Source organism: Babylonia areolata, chromosome 21 (genome assembly GCF_041734735.1).
Source record: "Babylonia areolata isolate BAREFJ2019XMU chromosome 21, ASM4173473v1, whole genome shotgun sequence".
NCBI classification, from domain to species: Eukaryota; Metazoa; Mollusca; class Gastropoda; order Neogastropoda; family Buccinidae; genus Babylonia; species Babylonia areolata.
The window spans coordinates 1007501-1025000 of NC_134896.1; the positions used below are offsets into that span (position 1 = coordinate 1007501).

General features: G+C 45.6%; 1 protein-coding gene across 2 annotated transcripts in view; it reads left to right on the plus strand.

Moving 5' to 3' along the window:
* LOC143296016 (xanthine dehydrogenase/oxidase-like) overlaps positions 1-17500 on the plus strand; it is a 103706-nt gene that overhangs the window by 67101 nt on the left and 19105 nt on the right. For both annotated transcript variants that reach the window (XM_076607756.1, XM_076607757.1), the window contains 5 exons: positions 3701-3770; positions 8880-9054; positions 10903-11094; positions 11537-11682; positions 14755-14836. In XM_076607756.1, the coding sequence (XP_076463871.1) occupies positions 3701-3770; positions 8880-9054; positions 10903-11094; positions 11537-11682; positions 14755-14836 (665 nt within the window). The remainder of the gene's footprint in view (positions 1-3700; positions 3771-8879; positions 9055-10902; positions 11095-11536; positions 11683-14754; positions 14837-17500) is intronic.

The window sequence follows — 17500 nt, forward strand, 5'->3', positions numbered from 1 at the left end:
AGTGACCCATACAGGCTACACCACATGTGTGTAAAAGGGCTAGGTGCCTTAGGCATGCGGACCTACAGCAAAATCATTAGTTATAACAATATCGTACAGTACCAAGCTTACGCCAGTTATCTTCTTTACGCCCACCCCTATCAAGTCCCCAATGTTGCACCCAGTCTGTTGACAACATGGTGTATCCAGTACCAGTGTATAAACAACAGACATTGGAAAGCCTGTTGTTAAAACAATACAACAATAGACTTAGAGACCTTGCAGGACTGGAGTGTTTTTAAGGACTCTGCCAATGATTTCATCAAAAAGGTGCATTGACACCACATGGGTCATATTGCCTTCTCTGTGAGTGTGTGTGTTCCGACAAAAAGTATTTGTAAATGATAAACTGTGGTGTAATGGAACTGTTGGGTAAGAACTTGAGGAAAAAGATATAGCACTTCATGAATCAGTGTTAAATCAGTTTAAAGTCAAGTAAAAAAGGAAAGTTGAAAATTGTATTAAGAAAGCAATGTTTTTATTTAGCAAAAATACCAGAAGACGATTTGCCTGCAAACAACAAGGAACATGTGGACCGGACTACAGAACATCACTGACAACAAAATGACCCACCAGACAGTCGACAACACTGACAGAAATCTACCAAAACACTAAACACATTTATTCCACATTTGATAAATTGTTGTCTAATTGATGTGGTTATACCCAACACTACCCCCTTCACCTTTCATAGTTCAAGAGAATGAAGTCAGACGCCACTTCAGTCGTCTGAAAATGAGAAAAGCTGCTGGCCCTGACAACTTTGAGGAAGTGTGCAGTCCAACTATCTAGTGTCTTCACTGACGTCTTTATGTCCCTTCAGTCATGTGTGGCGCCACACTGCTTTAGAAATAAAAAATCATTCCTCTTCCAAAAAAAGCACAGCCTGTCTGTCTTAATGATTATCATCCTGTAGCCTTTACATCAGTTTTCACTCAGACATTTTAGTGCTTCATTCTGCAATATCTAAAACCTGCATTTCCCACCTTTTGACCCTTTTCAGTTCACCCAACTGGCGACAGACCGGTTGAAGATACCATTAACACTGGTTTTTGCCATGTCCTCAGACATATCAGAAATTCCAACAGATATACTGGGATCCTTTTTATTGATTACAAATCTTCATTCAGTACAATAGTACCATTGAAACTGAATTCAAATTGAATGAACTCTCGCTACCCAAATCAGTTTTTGCATGGATCCTAGATTTTCTTAGATAAAGACCTCAAGTTGTTTAAATTGGTGACCTCACCTCCTCCCCATGTATTCTCAACATAAGCATCCCACAAGGATGTGTTCTATTCCCACTGTTGCATTCATTATTTACACTTGACACTGCATCCCATAATGGATGTGATACCATGGTTACATTCGCTGAAGACACTGGTCTAGAACACATGACACTGCATCCCATAATGGATGTAATACCATGGTTACATTCGCTGAAGACACTGGTCTAGAACACGACACTGCATCCCATAAGGGATGTAATACCATGGTTACATTCGCTGAAGACACTGGTCTAGAACACATGACACTGCATCCCATAATGGATGTAATACCATGGTTACATTCGCTGAAGACACTGGTCTAGAACACATGACACTGCATCCCATAATGGATGTGATACCATGGTTACATTCGCTGAAGACACTGGTCTAGAACACATGACACTGCATCCCATAATGGATGTAATACCATGGTTACATTCGCTGAAGACACTGGTCTAGAACACATGACACTGCATCCCATAATGGATGTAATACCATGGTTACATTCGCTGAAGACACTGGTCTAGAACACGACACTGCATCCCATAAGGGATGTAATACCATGGTTACATTCGCTGAAGACACTGGTCTAGAACACATGACACTGCATCCCATAATGGATGTGATACCATGGTTACATTCGCTGAAGACACTGGTCTAGAACACATGACACTGCATCCCATAAGGGATGTAATACCATGGTTACATTCGCTGAAGACACTGGTCTAGAACACATGACACTGCATCCCATAATGGATGTAATACCATGGTTACATTCGCTGAAGACACTGGTCTAGAACACGACACTGCATCCCATAAGGGATGTAATACCATGGTTACATTCGCTGAAGACACTGGTCTAGAACACATGACACTGCATCCCATAAGGGATGTAATACCATGGTTACATTCGCTGAAGACACTGGTCTAGAATGTCTGATAACAGACAGTGGTGAGTAAAAATACATGTCAGCTGGTGTGATCAAAACAACTTAGCACTTAAGGTATTGGAACCAGAAGAACTGGTTGTAGATTTGAGGAAGACCAAGTCTGACCCCATACCTCTGGTCATTAAAGACAAGTCTGACCCCATACCTCTGGTCATTAAAGACAAGTCTGACCCCATACCTCTGGTCATTGAAGACAAGTCTGACCTCACACCTCTGGTCATTAAAGACAAGTCTGACCTCATACCTCTGGTCATTAAAGACAAGTCTGACCCCATACCTCTGGTCATTAAAGACAAGTCTGACCTCATACCTCTGGTCATTAAAGACAAGTCTGACCCCACACCTCTGGTCATTAAAGACAAGTCTGACCTCACACCTCTGGTCATTAAAGACAAGTCTGACCCCATACCTCTGGTCATTAAAGACAAGTCTGACCCCATACCTCTGGTCATTAAAGACAAGTCTGACCTCACACCTCTGGTCATTAAAGACAAGTCTGACCCCATACCTCTGGTCATTAAAGACAAGTCTGACCCCATACCTCTGGCCATTAAAGACAAGTCTGACCTCACACTTCTGGTCATTAAAGACAAGTCTGACCTCACACCTCTGGTCATTAAAGACAAGTCTGACTTCACACCTCTGGTCATTAAAGACAAGTCTGACCCCATACCTCTGGTCATTAAAGACAAGTCTGACCCCATACCTCTGGTCATTAAAGACAAGTCTGACCCCATACCTCTGGTCATTAAAGACAAGTCTGACCTCACACCTCTGGTCATTAAAGACAAGTAAGGAGAGATCATCAATGAAATTTCTCAGACTGATCATTTATAATGATTTGATATGGGAGAAAAATTTAAAAAAAAGAAAAAAAAAGAAGAAATTATGGTTCACTTCTACAGAGCCGTCATTGAAAGTGTGTTAACCTTCGGTATTACTGTTTTGTATGGAAACATTTCTAAGGCTGAAATCACAGCTGTAAACAAACTGTAAACCCCCCCCCCAAAACCAACAACAACAACAACAAAAAACAACCAAAAAAAACTGCCACCAACATTATCAGGTGTGATCTTCCACATCTGGATGATATATACCATATACCGTAAGCAGCTACTCAGAAAAGCAAAGTCAGGCAGTCAGAATGAATCCCATCCAGCTTCTGGGCTCAGATGTACCCCTCAGGTTGTTGGTACAAAAGTGTTGGGACCCAAATCAGTCCTTCGCCAACAGCTTCTTCCCCATAGCAGTCAATGCCCTGTGCCTTGAACCAACCAAAGGTGTATAAAAGACAACTGTGCAATTATCAACCATTTCAGTGTAGATCTAGTCATCAGCCTGGTCCATATGTAATGTGTAATGTGTGGTTGATAATAAAGTGAGCATACGTGTTTACATGCTTTCTCTCTCTCTCTCTCTCTCTCTCTCTCTCTGTGACAGGAGGAGGGTTTGGGGGCAAGGAAACCAGATCCAACGTGATGGCAGCTCCTCTGGCCGTGGCTGCTCACAAGTACGTCCCTCCTCCCTCCCACCTGTTGGCTTGTCTCCCTTTCCTCCCTCCCACCTGTTGGCTCGTCTCCCTTTCCTCCCTCCCACCTGTTGGCTCGTCTCCCTTTCCTCCCTCCCACCTGTTGGCTTGTCTCCCTTTCCTCCCTCCCCCCTGTTGGCTCGTCTCCCTTTCCTCCCTCCTCCCTCCCACCTGTTGGCTCGTCTCCCTTTCCTCCCTCCCACCTGTTGGCTCGTCTCCCTTTCCTCCCTCCCCACCTGTTGGCTTGTCTCCCTTTCCTCCCTCCCACCTGTTGGCTTGTCTCCCTTTCCTCCCTCCCACCTGTTGGCTCGTCTCCCTTTCCTCCCTCCCACCTGTTGGCTCGTCTCCCTTTCCTCCCTCCCCCCTGTTGGCTCGTCTCCCTTTCCTCCCTCCTCCCTCCCACCTGTTGGCTCGTCTCCCTTTCCTCCCTCCCACCTGTTGGCTGGTCTCCCTTTCCTCCCTCCCACCTGTTGGCTGGTCTCCCTTTCCTCCCTCCCACCTGTTGGCTGGTCTCCCTTTCCTCCCTCCTCCCTCCCACCTGTTGGCTCGTCTCCCTTTCCTCCCTCCCACCTGTTGGCTGGTCTCCCTTTCCTCCCTCCCACCTGTTGGCTCGTCTCCCTTTCCTCCCTCCCACCTGTTGGCTCGTCTCCCTTTCCTCCCTCCCACCTGTTGGCTTGTCTCCCTTTCCTCCCTCCCACCTGTTGGCTCGTCTCCCTTTCCTCCCTCCTCCCTCCCACCTGTTGGCTGGTCTCCCTTTCCTCCCTCCCACCTGTTGGCTTGTCTCCCTTTCCTCCCTCCCACCTGTTGGCTGGTCTCCCTTTCCTCCCTCCCACCTGTTGGCTCGTCTCCCTTTCCTCCCTCCCACCTGTTGGCTCGTCTCCCTTTCCTCCCTCCCACCTGTTGGCTTGTCTCCCTTTTCTCCCTCCCACCTGTTGGCTCGTCTCCCTTTCCTCCCTCCTCCCTCCCACCTGTTGGCTTGTCTCCCTTTCCTCCCTCCCACCTGTTGGCTTGTCTCCCTTTCCTCCCTCCCACCTGTTGGCTGGTCTCCCTTTCCTCCCTCCCACCTGTTGGCTCGTCTCCCTTTCCTCCCTCCCACCTGTTGGCTTGTCTCCCTTTCCTCCCTCCCACCTGTTGGCTCGGCTTCCATAGCTGAATTTAATGCACTGGTGACTCAAACACAGGAGTGCATTGCTGGCCTAAAGGACTGGATGACTCTCAACAAGCTGCAATTAAATGATGATAAGACTGAATTGATGATAACCTGTCCAAAGAAGTTTCGTCAACATCCTTCCTTTCCTGACTCTGTTCTGATCAATAGCACACCTGTTTCACTTTCTCCCTCTGTTCGCAGTCTTGGTGTAATCCTGGACCAGTCTCTTTCCTTCCAACAGCACATTTCGAATATCTGTAAAGTTGCCTATTTGGAACTGCGTAGAATCAGCTCTATCCGCCACTATCTCTCAACCGATGCAACCAAGACACTTGTATGCTCTCTGGTTCTCTCAAGATTGGATTACTGCAACTCTCTTTTGGCCGGCCTTCCCAAATACCTGTTAGACAGACTCCAACGAATTCAGAATAACGCTGCCAGACTCATTTGCAGAGCTTCTAAATTTGACCATGTTTCTCCACTCTTTCAGTCTCTCCACTGGTTGCCTGTTTCTGATCGAATAGACTATAAGCTATCCACTCTGACCTTTTCTGCAGTCAACGGATCTGGCCCCAAGTATCTTTCTGAACTCATCCATATCTATACCCCGTCTCGCCAGCTCCGTTCTTCCTCTGATACTCGACTTCTCAGGATACCTCACGTCAGAAGTAAGACCTATGGACACAGATCGTTTTCTTTTCAATCGCCAAAGACGTGGAACAAGCTCCCTGATAACCTCCGTCACTCTGATTCCCTCGCATCTTTTAAATCTCGTCTCAAAACTCACCTTTTCCCTCAGCAATAAGTTCAATTGTGGCAGGTCCACAACTACATGCATGTATATGAATGTGTATTGTGTGTGCGTGTGTTTATGTAAGTTTGTGCCTGCCTATGTGTGCGTATTTGTTAGGGTAGCTGTTAGATACACATGTATGTTAAAATGTATGTATGCAGTGTGTGTGTGTGTGTGTGCGTGCGTGCGTGTGTGTGTGCGCGTAAGTGCGTGCGTGCGTGTGTGTGTGTGTGTGTGGTCACATTTTGGTGTGTGTATGTAACATAGATATAATGTTTTATGTTATCAAAAGCGTTTTTGTAAAGCACCTAGAGCAGATTTCTGGATAGTGTGCTATATAAGTATCCATTATTATTATTATTATTATTATTATTATTGGCTTGTCTCCCTTTCCTCCCTCCCACCTGTTGGCTCGTTTCCCTTTCCTCCCTCCCACCTGTTGGCTTGTCTCCCTTTCCTCCCTCCCACCTGTTGGCTAGTCTCCCTTTCCTCCCTCCCACCTGTTGGCTCGTCTCCCTTTCCTCCCTCCCACCTGTTGGCTTGTCTCCCTTTCCTCCCTCCCACCTGTTGGCTCGTCTCCCTTTCCTCCCTCCCACCTGTTGGCTCGTCTCCCTTTCCTCCCTCCCACCTGTTGGCTCGTCTCCCTTTCCTCCCTCCTCCCTCCCACCTGTTGGCTCGTCTCCCTTTCCTCCCTCCCACCTGTTGGCTGGTCTCCCTTTCCTCCCTCCCACCTGTTGGCTTGTCTCCCTTTCCTCCCTCCCCCCTGTTGGCTCGTCTCCCTTTCCTCCCTCCCACCTGTTGGCTTGTCTCCCTTTCCTCCCTCCCCCCTGTTGGCTCGTCTCCCTTTCCTCCCTCCCACCTGTTGGCTCGTCTCCCTTTCCTCCCTCCCCCATGTTGGCTTGTCTCCCTTTCCTCCCTCCCACCTGTTGGCTCGTTCCCTCCCACCTGTTGGCTCGTCTCCCTTTCCTCCCTCCCACCTGTTGGCTCGTTTCCCTTTCCTCCCTCCCACCTGTTGGCTCGTCTCCCTTTCCTCCCTCCCACCTGTTGGCTTGTCTCCCTTTCCTCCCTCCCACCTGTTGGCTCGTCTCCCTTTCCTCCCTCCCCCCTGTTGGCTTGTCTCCCTTTCCTCCCTCCCACCTGTTGGCTCGTCTCCCTTTCCTCCCTCCCACCTGTTGGCTTGTCTCCCTTTCCTCCCTCCCCCATGTTGGCTTGTCTCCCTTTCCTCCCTCCCACCTTTTGGCTCGTCTCCCTTTCCTCCCTCCCCCCTGTTGGCTCGTCTCCCTTTCCTCCCTCCCACCTGTTGGCTCGTCTCCCTTTCCTCCCTCCCACCTGTTGGCTTGTCTCCCTTTCCTCCCTCCCACCTGTTGGCTTGTCTCCCTTTCCTCCCTCCCACCTGTTGGCTCGTCTCCCTTTCCTCCCTCCCACCTGTTGGCTTGTCTCCCTTTCCTCCCTCCTCCCTCCCACCTGTTGGCTTGTCTCCCTTTCCTCCCTCCTCCCTCCCACCTGTTGGCTCGTCTCCCTTTCCTCCCTCCCACCTGTTGGCTCGTCTCCTCCTCCCTCCCACCTGTTGGCTCGTCTCCCTTTCCTCCCTCCCACCTGTTGGCTTGTCTCCCTTTCCTCCCTCCCACCTGTTGGCTCGTCTCCCTTTCCTCCCTCCCACCTGTTGGCTCGTCTACCTGTGGCAGAGTGAATTATGTGTTGTGATAGACATGTCTACCTGTGGCAGAGTGAATTATGTGTTGTGATAGACATGTCTACCTGTGGCAGAGTGAATTATGTGTTGTGATAGACATGTCTACCTGTGGACAGAGTGAATTATGTGTTGTGATAGACATGTCTACCTGTGGCAGAGTGAATTATGTGTTGTGATAGACATGTCTACCTGTGGCAGAGTGAATTATGTGTTGTGATAGACATGTCTACCTGTGGCAGAGTGAATTATGTGTTGTGATAGACATGTCTACCTGTGGCAGAGTGAATTATGTGTTGTGATAGACATGTCTACCTGTGGCAGAGTGAATTATGTGTTGTGATAGACATGTCTACCTGTGGCAGAGTGAATTATGTGTTGTGATAGACATGTCTACCTGTGACAGAGTGAATTATGTGTTGTGATAGACATGTCTACCTGTGGCAGAGTGAATTATGTGTTGTGATAGACATGTCTACCTGTGGCAGAGTGAATTATGTGTTGTGATAGACATGTCTACCTGTGACAGAGTGAAGTATTATGATAGACATGTCTGCATGACAGAGTGAAGTATTATGATAGACATGTCTACATGACAGGTTGAAGTATTGTGATAGACATGTCTTCATGACAGAGTGAAGTATTATGATAGACATGTCTGCATGACAGAGTGAAGTATTGTGATAGAAGTGTCTTCATGACAGAGTGAAGTATTATGATAGACATGTCTACATGACAGAGTGAAGTATTGTGATAGACATGTCTTCATGACAGAGTGAAGTATTGTGATAGACATGTCTTCATGACAGAGTGAAGTATTATGATAGACATGTCTGCATGACAGAGTGAAGTATTGTGATAGACATGTCTTCATGACAGAGTGAAGTATTGTGATAGACATGTCTGCATGACAGAGTGAAGTATTGTGATAGACATGTCTTCATGACAGAGTGAAGTATTGAGATAGACATGTCTGCATGACAGAGTGAAGTATTGAGATAGACATGTCTGCATGACAGAGTGAAGTATTGAGATAGACATGTCTTCATGACAGAGCGAAGTATTATGATAGAAGTGTCTTCATGACAGAGCGAAGTACACAGTGTGTTGTGATAGACATGTCTATATGACAGAGCAAAGTATTGTGATAGACATGTCTACATGACAGAGTGAAGTACACAGTGTGTTGTGATAGACATGTCTACATGACAGAGCGAAGTACACAGTGTGTTGTGATAGATATGTCTACATGACAGAGCAAAGTATACAGTGTGTTGTGATAGACATGTCTACATGACAGAGCGAAGTATTGTGATAGACATGTCTACATGACAGAGTGAAGTACACAGTGTGTTGTGATAGACATGTCTACATGACAGAGCGAAGTATTGTGATAGACATGTCTACATGACAGAGTGAAGTACACAGTGTGTTGTGATAGACATGTCTACATGACAGAGCGAAGCGGGCGGTGCGCTGCATGTTGGACCGTGACGAGGACATGATGATGACGGGTACCCGCCACCCGGTCCTGGCCAGGTACAAGGTGGGCTTCACCTCGGGTGGCCGTCTGCTGTCCCTCAACATCGACATCTACCTCAACGCTGGCAGTTCCCTGGACCTCAGCATTGGCGTGAGTTGGAGTGTCTGTCTTCCTCTGGCCCCAACACACACACAGTAGTTTATGGACATGTTTATGTCAATGGACTGAAGTAGTTTATGGAGATGTTTACCTTAATGGACTGAAGTAGTTTATGGACATCTTTATGTCAATGGACTGAAGTAGTTTATGGACATGTTTATGTCAGTGGACTGAAGTAGTTTATGGACATGTTTATGTCAATGGACTGAAGTAGTTTATGGAGATGTTTACCTTAATGGACTGAAGTAGTTTATGGACATCTTTATGTCAATGGACTGAAGTAGTTTATGGACATGTTTATGTCAGTGGACTGAAGTAGTTTATGGAGATGTTTACCTTAATGGACTGAAGTAGTTTACAGAGATGTTTACCTTAATGGACTGAAGTAGTTTATAGAGATGTTTACCTTTATGGACTGAAGTAGTTTACAGAGATGTTTACCTTAATGGACTGAAGTAGTTTATGGACATGTTTACCTTAATGGACTGAAGTAGTTTACAGAGATGTTTACAAAAATGGACTGAAGTAGTTTATAGAGATGTTTACCTTTATGGACTGAAGTAGTTTATGTTGATGTTTACCTGAATGGACTGAAGTAGTTTATGTTGATGTTTACCTGAGTGGACTGAAGTAGTTTGTTGATGTTTACCTGAATGGACTGAAGTAGTTTATGGACATGTTTATGTCAGTGGACTGAAGCAGTTTACAGAGATGTTTACTTAATGGACTGAAGTAGTTTATGTTGATGTTTACCTGAGTGGACTGAAGTAGTTTATGTTGATGTTTACCTGAATGGACTGAAGTAGTTTATGTTGATGTTTACCTGAATGGACTGAAGTAGTTTATGTTGATGTTTACCTGAGTGGACTGAAGTAGTTTGTTGATGTTTACCTGAATGGACTGAAGTAGTTTATGGGGATGTTTACCTGAGTGGACTGAAGTAGTTTATGTGGATGTTTACCTGAATGGACTGAAGTATTTATGGACATGTTTATGTGAATGGACTGGAGTAGTTTATGGAGATGTTTACCTGAGTGGACTGAAGTAGTTTATGGAGATGTTTACCTGAGTGGACTGAAGTAGTTTATGGGGATGTTACCTGAGTGGACTGAAGTAGTTTGTTGATGTTTACCTGAATGGACTGGAGTAGTTTATGGAGATGTTTACCTGAGTGGACTGAAGTAGTTTATGGAGATGTTTACCTGAGTGGACTGAAGTAGTTTGTTGATGTTTACCTGAATGGACTGAAGTAGTTTATGGAGATGTTTACCTGAATGGACTGAAGTAGTTTATGGAGATGTTTACCTGAGTGGACTGAAGTAGTTTATGGAGATGTTTACCTGAGTGGACTGAAGTAGTTTGTTGATGTTTACCTGAATGGACTGAAGTAGTTTATGGAGATGTTTACCTGAGTGGACTGAAGTAGTTTATGGAGATGTTTACCTGAGTGGGGTAATGAACTGTAGGCTCTTGACAGGTGAAGAGATGTGTCCAGTTAACAGCAACGAACTCTGGCAGTTAACTGTGATGAACCATGGCCTTTGTACAGGTGATGAACCATGGCCTATGTACAGGTGATGAACCATGGCCTATGTACAGGTGATGAACCATGGCCTATGTACAGGTGATGAACCATGGCCTATGTACAGGTGATGAACCGTGATCTATGTACAGGTGATGAACCGTGACCTATGTACAGGTGATGAACCATGACCTATGTACAGGTGATGAATGTACAGGTGATGAACCGTGACCTATGTACAGGTGATGAACCATGACCTATGTACAGGTGATGAACCGTGACCTATGTACAGGTGATGAACTGTGACCTATGTATAGGTGATGAACCGCGCACTGTTCCACGTGGATAACTGTTACCACCTGCCCCACCTGAAGACCACGGGGTACATGTGCCGCACCAACCTGCCCTCCAACACGGCATTCCGGGGCTTTGGGGGACCCCAGGGCATGTTGGTCATGGAGGCGTGCATCGCTCAGGTCGCCTCTTTCCTGGACATGGCTCCCGAAAAGGTCAGACTTCGCCTGGTGCCTCTGGGCATGCGTTAGCAGCACACCTTTCTGTGTTTTCTGTGTCGCGTTAGGACTACAGTGTATCATAGTCAGTGAGCATCTTGTTCTTGGTCTTCTTGTTTTTGTTGTTCTTCTTCTGCTCCTCCTCCTCCTTACTATTGTTATTGTTTTTGTAATCATGATGGTGATGACTGTTCTAATTTTGACAAGAGACTGAGTGTGTCTGTGTTTCAGGAGAAACGGTCTTTTGTTTGTAAACAGCTGTTTGTTCTTCAGAACTTGTTTTGCTTCTAACGGCTGTCTGTACTGAGGGAGAGCCGGTCCTTTGTTTCTAACGGCTGTCTGTACTGAGGGAGAACCGGTCCTTTGTTTCTAACGGCTGTCTGTACTGAGGGAGAACCGGTCCTTTGTTTCCAACAGCTGTGTTATGGTTGGGTTCCAGCTGAGAGAGATGAACTTCTACAAAGAAGGGGACTGTACTCACTACAACCAGGTGCTGGAAGGCGTGAAGCTCCAGAGCTGTTGGCAGGACTGTCTGCAGCAGAGTGACTTCGCTGCCAGGCGCCGCCAGGTGGACCACTTCAACAGGTGAGACAGAGCATGGTGGGTAAGGTCTCTGATGAATGGAAGGCATTCACTTCATCAGGTGAAACAGGTCCAACAGGTGGGGCAGAGCATGGTGGGTAAGGTCTCTGATGAATGGAAGGCATTCACTTCATCAGGTGAAACAGGTTCAACAGGTTCAACAGAACTTTGATGGTAAGGTCTCTGATGAATGGAAGGCATTCACTTCATCAGGTGAAACAGGTTCAACAGGTTCAACAGAACTTTGATGGTAAGGTTTCTGATGATAGGATGGCATTCACTTCATCAGGTGAAACAGGTTCAACAGGTTCAACAGAACTTTGATGGTAAGGTCTCTGATGAATGGAAGGCATTCACTTCATCAGGTGAAACAGGTTCAACAGGTTCAACAGAGCTTTGATGGTAAGGTCTCTGATGAATGGAAGGCATTCACTTCATCAGGTGAGACAGGTTCAACAGGTGAGACAGAGCATGGAGGGTAAGGCTGCTGATGACTGGAAGGGATTCACTTCATCATGTGAGATAGGTAGCACAGGTGACATAGGTCCAACAGGTGGGGCAGAGCATGGAGGGTAAGGCTGCTGATGACTGGAAGGGATTCACTTCATCATGTGAGATAGGTAGCACAGGTGACATAGGTCCAACAGGTGGGACAGAGCATGGAGGGTAAGGCTGCTGATGACTGGAAGACATTCACTTCATCATGTGAGATAGGTAGCACAGGTGACATAGGTCCAACAGGTGGGGCAGAGCATGGAGGGTAAGGCTGCTGATGACTGGAAGGGATCTTTTTTCTTGGTTGTTGTGTGTCTCCCTCCTCGTTCACCCACCCCACTGGGTTAGATTGTCAGAGCTACTTTACACATCACCCCTGAGGTGTGTCAAAGCTGTACACATCACCCCTGAGGTGTGTCAAAGCTGTACACATCACCCCTGAGGTGTGTCAAAGCTGTACACATCACCCCTGACGTGTGTCAAAGCTTTACACATCACCCCTGAGGTGTGTCAAAGCTGTACACATCACCCCTGAGGTGTGTCAAAGCTGTACACATCACCCCTGAGGTGTGTCAAAGCTGTACACATCACCCCTGAGGTTTGTCAAAGCTGTACACATCACCCCTGAGGTGTGTCAAAGCTTTACACATCACCCTTGAGGTGTGTCAAAGCTTTACACATCACCCCTGAGGTGTGTCAAAGCTTTACACATCATCCCAGAGGTGATTGTCAAAGCTGTACACATCACCCCTGAGGTGTGTCAAAGCTTTACACATCACCCCTGAGGTGTGTCAAAGCTTTACACATCATCCCAGAGGTGATTGTCAAAGCTGCTTTACATGTTACCTTTACATGTCACCCCTTAGGTGATTGTCAAAGCTTTACACATCACCCCAGATGTGATTGTCACCTTTACACATCACCCAGAGGTGATGACACCTGTACATGTCACCCCTTAGGTGATTGTCAAAGTTGCATTACATGTCACCTTTACATCACCCCTGTGATGTATGCATTTATTGTCAAGTTGCATTGAATTGTCAAAGTTGCATTACATGTCACCTTTACATCACCCCTGAAGTGATTGTCAAAGTTGCATTACATGTCACCTTTGCATCACCCCTGAAGTGATTGTCAGAGCTGCTTTTCATGTTGCCTTTACATCACCCCTGAAGTGATTGTCAAAGCTGCTTTTCATGTTGCCTTTACATCACCCCTGAAGTGATTGTCAAAGCTGCTTTTCATGTCACCTTTACATCACCCCTGAAGTGATTGTCAAAGCTGCTTTTCATGTCACCTTTACATCACCCCTGAAGTGATTGTCAAAGCTGCTTTTCATGTCACCTTTACATCACCACTGAAGTGATTGTCAAAGCTGCTTTGTACGTCACCTTTAAATGTCACTCCTGAGGTGATTGTCAAAGCTTTACACATCACCCGTGGTATTTCCTGAAGAAGTTGTATTTGTGTTGCTTTGTTTTCTGTTTCATTATTCATTTCAAAGGACAAATTAATGTTCCGCAATCTGTCAGGGTATTGTTCATGACAAGTATTGGCGAAATTCCTAAATTGTTGGAAGTGTGTGTAGCTGTGTGAATTATGTAATGCAGTGCCAACTTGAGTAACTTTTTTGTAAACTGTAATTTGCTCTAAAGACCTAGACAAATCATGATAACCAGTATATTCCATTTTTTTTGAAATATTAATGATATTGCTTGATGTACTGTATGTTAAATGGTTAAGAAAAAACTTTTTAAAAATGTGTGTTGCAATAAAAACATGAATTGTTTGTTACCTATGCATGACAGTGGAACATCGTGCAGTCTGTTTTCAGTGAAGACAGATGTAGTGCACATTACCCTAGCTCTTTCTAAGGCGTGTAGTACAAATCATTTGTGTTACTATAAAAAACCCTGTGTGTTACATGTGTGTTACACGTGTGTTACAGCGAGAACCATGTAGTACACATCATTTGTGTTACTATAAAAAAAACCTGTGTGTTACATGTGTGTTACACGTGTGTTACAGCGAGAACCATGTAGTACACATCATTTGTGTTACTATAAAAAAAACCCTGTGTGTTACATGTGTGTTACACGTGTGTTACAGCGAGAACCATGTAGTACACATCATTTGTGTTACTATAAAAAAAAACCTGTGTGTTACACGTGTGTTACAGCGAGAACCATGTAGTACACATCATTTGTGTTACTATAAAAAAAAACCTGTGTGTTACATGTGTGTTACACGTGTGTTACAGCGAGAACCATGTAGTACACATCATTTGTGTTACTATAAAAAAAACCTGTGTGTTACATGTGTGTTACAGCGAGAACCATGTAGTACACATCATTTGTGTTACTATAAAAAAACCCTGTGTGTTACATGTGTGTTACACGTGTGTTACAGTGTGAACCATGTAGTACACATCATTTGTGTTACTATAAAAAAACCTGTGTGTTACATGTGTGTTACATGTGTGTTACAGCGAGAACCATGTAGTACACATCATTTGTGTTACTATAAAAAAAAACCTGTGTGTTACATGTGTGTTACATGTGTGTTACATGTGTGTTACAGCGAGAACCGCTGGCGGAAGCGAGGTCTGGCGATTATACCCACCAAGTTTGGACTGAGTTTCAACAAACTGGACATGAATCAGGTGTGTACCCTGTGTACCCATGCCATGAATCAGGTGTGTACCCATGCCTTGAATCAGGTGTGTACCCTGTGTACCCATGCCTTGAATCAGGTGCGTACCCTGTGTAACACATGCCTTGAATCAGGTGTGTACTCTGTGTAACACATGCCATGAATCAGGTGTGTACCCTGTGTACCCATGCCTTGAATCAGGTGTGTACTCTGTGTAACACATGCCTTGAATCAGGTGTGTACCCTGTGTACCTATGCCTTGAATCAGGTGTGTGCCCTGTGTACCCATGCCTTGAATCAGGTGTGTAACCTGTGTACCCATGCCTTGAATCAGGTGTGTACCCTGTGTAACACATGCCTTGAATCAGGTGTGTACTCTGTGTAACACATGCCATGAATCAGGTGTGTACCCTGTGTACCCATGCCTTGAATCAGGTGTGTACCCTGTGTACCCATGCCTTGAATCAGGTGTGTACCCTGTGTACCCATGCCTTGAATCAGGTGTGTAACCTGTGTACCCATGCCTTGAATCAGGTGTGTACCCTGTGTAACACATGCCTTGAATCAGGTGTGTACTCTGTGTAACACATGCCATGAATCAGGTGTGTACCCTGTGTACCCATGCCTTGAATCAGGTGTGTACCCTGTGTACCCATGCCTTGAATCAGGTGTGTACCCTGTGTACCCATGCCTTGAATCAGGTGTGTACCCTGTGTACCCATGCCTTGAATCAGGTGTGTACCCTGTGTACCTATGCCTTGAATCAGGCGTGTACCCTGTGTACCCATGCCATGAATCAGGCATGTACCCTGTGTACCCATGCCATGAATCAGGTGTGTATCCTGTGTACCCATGCCATGAATCAGGTGTGTACCCTGTGTACCTATGCCTTGAATCAGGTGTGTACCCTGTGTACCCATGCCATGAATCAGGTGTGTACCCTGTGTACCTATGCCTTATCAGGTGTGTACCCTGTGTACCCATGACATGAATCAGGTGTGTAACCTGTGTACCCATGCCTTGAATCAGGTGTGTACCCTGTGTAACACATGCCATGAATCAGGTGTGTAACCTGTGTACCCATGACATGAATCAGGTGTGTACCCTGTGTACCCATGCCATGAATCAGGTGTGTACCCTGTGTAACACATGCCATGAATCAGGTGTGTACCCTGTGTAACACATGCCATGAATCAGGTGTGTACCCTGTGTACCCATGACATAAATCAGGTGTGTAACCTGTGTACCCATGCCTTGAATCAGGTGTGTACCCAGCATACATGTTCCTTGAATCAGGTGTGTACCCTCCATACACGTTCCTTGAATCAGGTGTGTACCCTCCATACATGTTCCTTGAATCAGGTGTGTACCCTGCATACACGTTCCTTGAATCAGGTGTGTACCATCCATACATGTTCCTTGAATCAGGTGTGTACCCTCCATACACATTCCTTGAATCAGGTGTGTACCTTGCATACACGTTCTTTGAATCAGGTGTGTACCCTCTATACACATTCCTTGAATCAGGTGTGTACCTTGCATACACGTTCTTTGAATCAGGTGTGTACCGTGCATACACATTCTTTGAATCAGGTGTGTGCTCTGTGTACATGTTCCTTGAATCCGTTGTGTACCCTGTGTATCTGTGCCTTACGTATGCCTTATCAATGCCTGTATGTGGTGTATTGTGTGATATATATTGTATGTTGTGATGTATGTGTATGGTGTTATGTGTGGTGTATACTGTGATCTATGATGTATAATGTGATGGAAGACATATAGTACAACATATGATGTATGGTGCGATGTATGGTTGATGCATGATGTATGGTGTGATATATGATGATGGTGCTATATATGGTGTGATGTATGGTGTTATGTATGATGTATGGAGCAGTGCATGGTGTGATGCATGATGTATGGTGTGGTGTATGGTGCAGTGTATGGTGTGATGTATGCTGCAATGCATGATGTGATGCATGATGTATGGTGTGGTGTATGGAGCAGTGCATGGTGTGATGTATGCTGCAATGCATGATGTGATGCATGATGTATGGTGTGGTGTATGGCGCAGTGTATGGTGTGATGTATGCTGCAATGCATGATGTGATGCATGATGCATGGTGTGGTGTATGGAGCAGTGTATGGTGTGATGTATGCTGCAATGCATGATGTGATGCATGATGTATGGTGTGGTGTATGGAGCAGTGTATGGTGTGATGTATGCTGCAATGCATGATGTGATACATGATGTATGGTGTGGTGTATGGTGCAGTGTATGGTGTGATGTATGCTGCAATGCATAATGTGATGCATGATGTATGGTGTGGTGTATGGTGCAGTGTATGGTGTGATGTATGCTGCAATGCATGATGTGATGCATGATGTATGGTGTGGTGTATGGAGCAGTGTATGGTGTGATGTATGCTGCAATGCATGATGTGATGCATGATGTATGGTGTGGTGTATGGAGCAGTGTATGGTGTGATGTATGCTGCAATGCATGATGTGAATATGTATGGTGTGGTGTATGGAGCAGTGCATGGTTGTGATGTATGCTGCAATGCATGATGTGATGCATGATGTATGGTGTGGTGTATGGTGCAGTGTATGGTGTGATGTATGCTGCAATGCATGATGTAATGCATGATGTATGGTGTGGTGTATGGAGCAG